Source organism: Arachis hypogaea, chromosome 9 (genome assembly GCF_003086295.3).
Source record: "Arachis hypogaea cultivar Tifrunner chromosome 9, arahy.Tifrunner.gnm2.J5K5, whole genome shotgun sequence".
Classification (NCBI taxonomy): Eukaryota; Viridiplantae; Streptophyta; class Magnoliopsida; order Fabales; family Fabaceae; genus Arachis; species Arachis hypogaea.
The window spans coordinates 21,068,400-21,077,633 of NC_092044.1; the positions used below are offsets into that span (position 1 = coordinate 21,068,400).

The 9,234-nt window shown below is 30.6% G+C and overlaps 2 protein-coding genes across 2 annotated transcripts; both read left to right on the forward strand.

Moving 5' to 3' along the window:
• The first annotated feature begins 2,457 nt into the window (after positions 1 to 2,457).
• LOC112710664 (uncharacterized) lies at positions 2,458 to 8,227 on the forward strand. The gene is made up of 5 exons (XM_029288944.2): positions 2,458 to 2,754; positions 2,929 to 3,105; positions 5,420 to 6,899; positions 7,096 to 7,492; positions 7,604 to 8,227. Exons 3-5 carry the CDS (start codon positions 6,436 to 6,438, stop codon positions 8,003 to 8,005), a joined length of 1,263 nt encoding a protein of 420 aa, XP_029144777.1. The 5' UTR covers positions 2,458 to 2,754; positions 2,929 to 3,105; positions 5,420 to 6,435; the 3' UTR covers positions 8,006 to 8,227.
• Positions 5,421 to 6,431, forward strand: LOC114924035 (uncharacterized). The gene has a single exon (XM_029288992.1). It carries the CDS (start codon positions 5,421 to 5,423, stop codon positions 6,429 to 6,431), a length of 1,011 nt encoding a protein of 336 aa, XP_029144825.1.
• Positions 8,228 to 9,234: the final 1,007 nt, after the last annotated feature.

Genomic DNA, 9,234 nt, shown 5'->3' on the forward strand with positions numbered 1-9,234 from the left:
GGTCAAATCAATGCAATTTTTAACGGTTAACTAATTTCAAATAAAAATAATTTTTTTAAATTATATATATTATTTTATTATATCAAATTTAATACCGATTGAATATCGATTACATTTTTTAACATCTAACTCTATCATCTATCAATTGATGAGCGGTTTGATTTTTAAAATTTTAATCTTATTTTTTATTTGCCACGTGATAAATACTTAATTGTGACATATTAATAAAAACAATTATTAATAAGATTAATGGATTCATATCAACATTTTTAGTGACCAAATAAATTCATGCATAATATTTGAAAAAGCAATTTGAATATTAGCACAAATTAGTAACCAAAGAGGGTTGATTGATGACAAAGTTACCGGTAAAAAAGGAAAAAGAAAAATTGTATGCTATATGCAAAAGTTTTAGGCAAGGTTTGATCAATTTTTTTTTTATAGAATTTTTGTATTTGATAAATTAAAAAGTTCATATATTTGTACTTGCAATTTTTAAAAATTAAGATAATTTACCTAAACAAATGAGATAAAAGTCAATATTATATGAATGTCTTAAATACAAACAGATTAGATGCATGTTTCGTTTACATATCTAAATAAATAGAATTAAATTGATTCAATTTACTATGAAAAAGTACTGTTTTAGTGAAGTAGTCCACAGTAAATCGAATCAATGAGTTTCGATTTAAGACCTATGGTAAATCGAATCAAAATGCTTCAATTTATAGTCTATGGTAAATCGAATTGAGTAGTTTTGATTTATAGGAAATGAAGTGCTAGGTAAATCGAATGAAGTAGATTCAATTTACTAGTTGTGTGCCTATATATATAATTTAAATTCAATTGTTTCGAATTACAATTCACAATTATTTCCACCCTCAAACCACACCCAAGAGAGAAAAGATAGGCAACAACACCACAAGATTCAAAATTACGGACATAGAAAATGACCCAAATCGTATCTACCTGTTAGACGGAGTTGCCAATATTGCTGGTAGCATCAATGAAGAGGTTAGTGAATGAAATTTATTTTCTTTAAGATAGATTAGAATTGTTAGTAATATTAAGTTACTTAAAATATTTAATTTGATTATAAGCGTTAATTAGAATTTTTAAACTACAAATAGTACTTAAAATAGTGATTTAGTAGTTTGTTAGAATTTTGAAACTATAACGGCAAGTTAGAATAGTAATTAGAGACTCTATTAGAATTTGTAAATTTTATATGTTAGATTAACTAGGAACTAGAATTTTAGTTAGAATTTAATTTAAGTTAAAAGTGTTAGTGATAATAGTGATTTAGGATTGTAATATATTTTACATTAAAATTTTTTATTAGAATTCTCCGTTTTAGGTGACTTTAGATTTAACTTGAATTTAATTTTTTTGAATTTGTTGAAAATATGGGTATTGTAATCTTATTTGTTTGGGTTTAGGGTATTTTGTCCAAAAGGGCATGCATTATTTAATATTTGTTTAGTGAATTGTTTTGATAATGGATATGGCTTTTAAAAAATATGTTTATTTTTATACAGTTCATCCGATGTATCACCAGTATAAAGAGACAGCATGGTATGTCCCTAGAAGATAAGATCATACTGTACTTGCAGATGCTCGACTTATACCATCTTGCGAGACTCAACGACCATTGGTTTAGGTTGGATGAGCCGCTATCCAGTGCATTTGTAGACAGATGACGTCCGGAGATGCATACCTTTCATTGTCATTCGGGGAGTGCACGATTACGCTACAGGATATGGCGTACTAGTTAGGCCTCCCGATCGACGAAGAGTACGTCAGTGGATGTCTGACAGACTTTGAGTAGTACATTGAAGCCATTCGACCTACATGGGCTTGGTTTGAGAAGTTATTGGGTATCTTATCTCCTGCGGACTGCATCAACAAGTTTACTATGAAATGCACTTAGATGCAGGATACACTCAGTGAGCTTTCTCAGGACATAGGCGAAGATATAGTTAGGAGGTATGGGAGGGCGTACATTATGATGGTGTTGTTAACTCAGCTCTTTGGTGACAAATCTGGTACATGTCTTCACATTCGGTGGCTACTGTACGTAGCTAGGCTAGAGGACATGATTGATATAATTGAGGATCTGCTGCTCTCTCATTGTTATATTGGTGCGTGTGCCATGTGACCAATAAAAACGTGGTTAAATTGGCCGGTCTATCGTAGTTCTTTTAACCATGGATCTTCTAGTAATTTTCGGATTTTCGGTTTATTGATTTCTTGATGTCGAAGGCTGTCAGAGGCAGAGATCGGTGATTTTTCACCACGTTATAGAGTTGGCACATTCATTATTTTTGTCATTTACTCTAAAAATTAGGGTGCTTTTGAAAGCATTCAAAGGAAGCTTTTTAAAGTTAACTTATACTTATCAAAATTAAAAGATCTAATATAATCTCATATATTAATTAATATCTAAATTTAATTTTTACATTAATGTCTATTATAACCAAGGTAGTCAAAAATGCGTTTCAACTCGTGGAAACGCACGATTTCACGTTTCTGCATCCTCCTTTAGTCTCGGTTTTGCTTCTCGTCCAGGACCAAGCTTCTTCGTGTGGAATCGCCGCGCAAAAACGCAGAGCCGCTGGAATCGCGTTTCTGCCCCGATGTTGCGTTCAAGATTGAAGATGCTCTTTTCTTGATCCTGAGTGCAGCCCAGTCCAACCCAATGGCCCAATCTGAATAGAAGACCATGGAAGATGGAGGAGCCCTAGCAGATTAGCAGTAAATTCCTTAATCTCTTTACCTTCCTCACTTTACAGTTTATCTCCATGGCCAAAATTTCAAAATTTCACCTTTCTCAAGTCTTTCAATCTCTGACTCTCTCTGACTCTATCTCTCTATCCCTCTGAAGTTTAAATTTCGCGCGACTAAAATCTCCAATTTGGTGTGTCACAGCCTGCTGCCGTTGTTGTGGAATTAGACTGGTGGTGGTTGAACTGTGTGAGCATCAATTTACAATTGTTTTGCGAAACTCTCTGACTCTGCCTCTGTCTCTAGTTCTCTGGCTCTCGCTCTCTATTTCTGGAATCTGGATTGCTGCTGCTCTTCTCCTCCTCTTCATTGGTAGTTTAGGTATGTTAAAACTTTTTTAATTTTGATCCTCTTCAAAGTCAGTTCAATCTGTTGTTGTACTTGTTTATTATGGATTATATTGTAGGTTGAATTGCTATTGTCTATCTTTATTGGTTTACTGATTATATTGCAGATTAATTATATTGTTCAATTTAGATTATGATTTTATACGAATTATAGTAAGTTTTGAGACCTGAAAAACCGTGATCTCAGACCTGAAAATAACTAGTATGTTACGAGTATATGTCAAATTTTGAGAGAGGATATTGCACCTCAACTCTTTTCCACAAATATGTCCTGTCAAACTTAATGTACAAAATATCAATGAATAAATTTACCTTAGCTCCATCCACCAGCTGGTTTTGGTTAATGGCTTCAGAGGTAGTATTATGGTGCGATACTTGAACTTGAGGTTCAGTGCAAATCAATAGGCTATTTTACTATCACCATCTTTTGATGTATTAAAACAATAATGTAATAGAAAACATGGATTAATAATGGCGATCGAAACGTGAAACAAAAAGTGATTTGCTTTTATCCATTCTTATATCATGGTTTTGCTTTTAGCTCTTTCTTATTAATTAATGTTTCATTTAAAAATTATAAATATTTGACACAGTTTAATCTTCCTAATTTCTAAGATAAAAAATTAACGAAATTGTTTATATATAATGTTAACTCTGATTGACATCTGATTCACGACTAAATGTTTCTTGGTGGGTTGACTGCTCTGTGCTTTCCACCAATGTCCCTCCTAAACTTTTCACTTCATCTTGAGCAATGTTGTTTAATAAATGATTTTTAACACCATCCTCAATTTTTTCATCCACTAAACTAGTAGTCTTTGGGGTCTCTATACCATTTAATTCAGACCCCTCCTGGTGTCCTTCCAATTCCAACACTTCTATATTGTTCTCTGGTGAATTACTCGATTCTCTCAAATCTCCAAGAACTTCTATTCCATCATTAGTACTAGCAACAGGATTTATTGGAAATGTCTCTAAATACAATGTCCTTTACTTCCAATTCAATAACCTAGAACTAGAATCCACTTTTTTAAAATTAAATTAAATTAATCCTTAGATTCAGAAATTAAATTAAACAAGTAACATGGCATCATGTGAAGTGGGACTTAGCTAGTATAGTAAAACCTTTGTTAATTACCAATAATTCACATATTACTTGTTGAATGATAAAGGTGAAGCATTGTATATGAAGATGCTATATATGTTGAAGTTGCACTATTGAACAATTCAAATTACTTGATAAGAAGCTTTTGACTTTAGCTTTGATTTTGATCAATGAAAAAGGTGAAGCACTGTATATGAAGATGTTATATATGTTGAAGTTACACTGTTGAACAATTCAAATTACTTGATAAGAAGCTTTTGACTTTAGCTTTGATTTTGATCAATGAAAAAGGTGAAGCACTGTATATAAAGATGCTATATATATTGAAGTTGCACTGTTGAACAATTCAAATTACTTGACAACAAGCTTTTGACTTTAGCTTTGATTTTGATCAATGAAAATAGGACTAATAATAAGACATCATGTTAATTCATGTTAATGAAAACAGGACTAATAATGAAAACAGGACTTTACCAATATTTTGATCAATGCATGTTGCAACTTGCAACAACTCATTTCTATTAACATATCCTCATTTTTAGTTATTGCAATTGGATTATACACATCATTCTAGTTGAATAGATTCTACCGTTTATTTTCTTGGCCAAGTTATTTTGTCAACTAGCAAAATGATCAAGTCAAAATGTGTAAATTAGTATCATCAATTTAATATATATTACCTTGGGAGATTCAACTATTTCGATTTCATCATCATGGCATTCAAAGCTTCTTGCATTATACAGTCAGATACTAATAATAAGTGTCTGCTTTTGTCTGTTCCAGTGTATCCAAATGAGGACATTGTATGAAAAAGTGAAATATTCAGTTAGTGAAGACAATGAATCACCGTTTGTTTTAGCAGTTTGTTCATTGCTATCATTTTTACTGCTTGATCCTTCATCTGAGCTCCCTGATTGAAACTTCTCTTTGTCACCTATATCCCAATAATTTTATAACTATCTATTTCTCTGAATTGTTGTTGTGGCATTGAATATAATTCTTGAATTTTTGTTATGCTGGTATTTTTTGTTCAAATTGGATTGTTAAATTTTTGTTGTTGAACTTGGATGGTTGTACTTGAAATTGAACACAATTTTGTAATTTTTGTTAAATTGTTGAATTTTTGCTATGATATTGAATTGATTCATTGAATATTTACTGTTTTTATTTTTTTCTAAACAAGAATGGCATCGACTCAAGCTAATGCAAGTGAAAATCCGACTAACATTCCAGCTTCTCAGTCAGGAAGTACAGCTGGAATCACTTGTAAAAAAAAAGTTGCTAAGAATGCTCTTGGAAGTAGAACTGATGTAGGATGGGAGCACGGGATATCTGTTGGAGAAGATGGAAAGAAGATACAATGTAAATACTGTCATAAATTTTTTTCAGGAGGAGTTTATAGATTGAAACACCACTTAGTAGGAACTCAAAAAGATGTTGGGGCTTGTACAACTGTTAGTGATGAAGTTAAGAAGCAAATGTGGGATGTTGTGAGCGGGTTACAAGTAAATTTGATGAAGAAAACAAACATGGGTGGGGCAAGCCCAGGAGAAGCTACTAAAGAAGTTGACACTACCGGTGAAAAAAGAAAGGGAAAAGAACTAGATGGCAACATATTCAAGAAAACACGCATTAGTACTCAAACAACAATCAACAATATATTTAAGAAGAATTTGAGAGAGGAAGTATGTTTAGAGATTAGTGCTTTTTTCTACAATAATGGCATCCCCTTTAATGTTTCAAGGAGCGAGGAATACAGTAGAATGTTTGAAAAAGCTATAAGATACGAACAAGGATTCAAGGCACCATCCTACCATGAATTAAGGGTGCCTCTTTTGAAGAAACACGTGGAGCTTGTTCAACAATCACTAGAGGAACATAGAGAATATTGGAAGCAGGTTGGTTGCACAATAATGACTGATGGTTGGACAGATAAGAGAAGACGGACCATCCTAAATTTTTTGGTTAATAGTCCTAAAGGGACTGTTTTTTTGAAATCCATTGATGCCTCTCACATTATTAAGACAGCTGATAAAATCTTTAAAATGATAGATGATGTGGTTGAAGAGGTTGGTGAAGAAAATGTCATCCAAGTTGTCACCGATAATGTGGCTAACTACAAAGCTGCAGGAGAAATGCTAATGAAAAAGAAAAAAAAAGTTGTTTTGGACGCCTTGTGCAGCACATTGCATTGATTTAATGTTAGAAGACTTGGAAAAAAAAGTAACACTTCACAAGGACACAATTTATAAAGGTAGAAAGATTACTACTTACATATATGCTAGAACTGCTCTTATTGCACTACTACACATCCACACTAAGGGGAAAGATTTGGTGAGGCCGGGTATGACCTGTTTTGCAACTTCTTACCTTACTTTGGGATGTCTCAATGACAACAAAGGTTTCTTAATAAAAATGTTTCTTTCTGATCAATGGACTTCTAGTAATTTTGCAAAGACAAAAGATGGAAAGATAATTGCAAGTGTGGTGTTAGATAAGGTGTTTTGGAAGGAAGTCGTAATTTGCTTGAGGGCTGCCTACCCTCTTCTTCATGTGCTTCGTATGGTGGATTCAGAAGAAAAGCTGGCAATGGGATTTATTTATGAAGAAATGACAAATGCAAAAGAGAAAATACGAGATGCATTTCAAGGAGTTGAGACAAGGTAAAATGTCTAATTATTTTATTTTTTAATTAATGCATAAGAGTTGTACATAATGTTGAATGATACGTGTAAAGTGTAATTGTAAAATCTAATAACGGCAGAGGTAGAAAAGTAAAAGCCAGAGAGAGTTAAAAAATTTAAATTCTGAAAATATTGTTTATTTTGTAACTAATTTATTAATTTTTTTATGTTTTAGTTATATACCTATTTGGGATATTATTGATGCAAGATGGGGCAACCAATTTCATAGGCCATTGCATGCTGCAGACTATTATTTGAATCCTCAGATTCATTATAGCTCTGGTTTTAAAATTGCTTATGAGCTTAAGAAGCAGTTTTATGCTTGTATGGAAAAGATGACAGGAAATCCAGATTTAATCACTAAGATGGATGTTCAACTTGAAGATTTTAAAACTCGAAAAGAGTTTTTTGGTAGTAAAGTAGCTCAAAATGCAATTTATACTAAAACTCCAGCTCAATGGTGGGATTCTTATGGAGATCAGCATCCAGAGCTCCAACAATTTGCAATTCGTGTCTTGAATTTGACATGTAGTTCATCTGGATGTGAACGTAATTGGAGCGCTTTTGAGATGGTTAGTAATTAAATATAAATTACATTTTACTTTTATAAATTTGGTTGTTAATTCTTCAATTCTATCTTATTGTTTAATTAATGTCTAATATTTTTTATCTACTTTTGAAAGGTTCACACAAAAAGGAGAAACCGTTTGAAAGCTAAAACCATGAATGATGTTGTGTTTGTGATGACAAATTCAAGATTAGCAAAGAAAAAACAAACTAGAAGAAGTCTTGATTATGACTATAGTCTTGATAAGTTGGACTCTGATGAAGAGTGGATTGTTGCTGACGAAGATGGAGAAGAAGAAGATTTAGATGCTCTAATCTCAGATCCTAATTTAAATGATGGAGCAAGTGGTAATAGAGTTGTTGGTGCCTCTAAGGATCCTTTGGCAATTTCTTATCTTGATGATGATGAGTTTGAAGAACTTCTCCAAGGACCTCTTCCTCCTGCTTCTGATAATGATGAAGATGGTAATGCAGAAGTTTATGAAACTCGTGAAGATTTTATAACTAATGAAGAATAGAATGATTATTAAATAACTTGTTTAGATTTTAGTTAATTAGTTGTTCATTCTAGTAGTTTGGTTGATTTATTTGCTACTTGAATTTATTTTAATGTCGTATGAACTTGTGAGTTGTGAATTTGTGTTTTGATTTGTGAATTTGTGTTGAATTGTGACTTTTAACTTGTTATGGTATATATATTAGTTATAATTCTATAGATAATTTAGTTTATTTGAGATTTATTTTATTCTATATAAAATTAGTTGTTGCTATTAAATTTTTCTAAATTTTTATAATTTACGAGTCATATTTACGTTTCGTCTCACGATTCAACGAATTATGATTTTGAGTTAGTTTAACGAGTCGAGGTAAAAACTACGAGTTCACTACCTTGATTATAACATTTTTTAATTTTTAAAATAATTTTATTAAATACATTTATTGTTATTTGTACTTATTAAAATAATTTTTAATTTAATTGACCAAATATAAATATTACAACTTTTAAAAAATTAATTTTTATAAACTAATTTTAAAAAATAAAAATTTTACCGAACGAAATCTTAATTCATATAATAAATCCATCTAAAGGATAAATAGTAGTGTACGTAATTCTAGTTTTTCTTTTATTTTATTTGTAATATTATCTTTTATGGACAATTTTTATACTTTATTCTAAAACTTTATTTATAGATAGATATTAGTCATAATTGAATCTTTCAATCTTTTTATTTGACAAAATAAAATATAATTTTTTATTATATATTTTTTTTATAAATAAAATAAAAAATATTAAAAAATTAAAAAATTAAATTTTACACTTTTAATTTAAAAAAATTGAAAAAATTCATTTATATACTCACCAATTCAAACTCTAATTGACCAATTCTACAAACCATAAGTGCTGTACTGGCCGGGGAATGCTCGTTAACATCAATAACGAGGAGATAATAGTTAGTAAAATTTGTTAAAACGTTATAAACTTTGGTGGATACAAATAACTTGTTTTTGAAGTTATTTGTGATATTAAAATCTTTTAATTATTCAAATAATATTTTACGATTAATAATTTTTTAATAAATTACTAATAATACATTCAAATAATTTTATTGTTGATAAAAATGTATTTATCGATAAAAATATTTTCAAATAATTTAAAAAACGTGACAAAAATATTCATCATTAAATACATATTTCTCAAAAAAATTTTAAAAATTAAATTTTGATGTAATTTTTTACAAACATGATA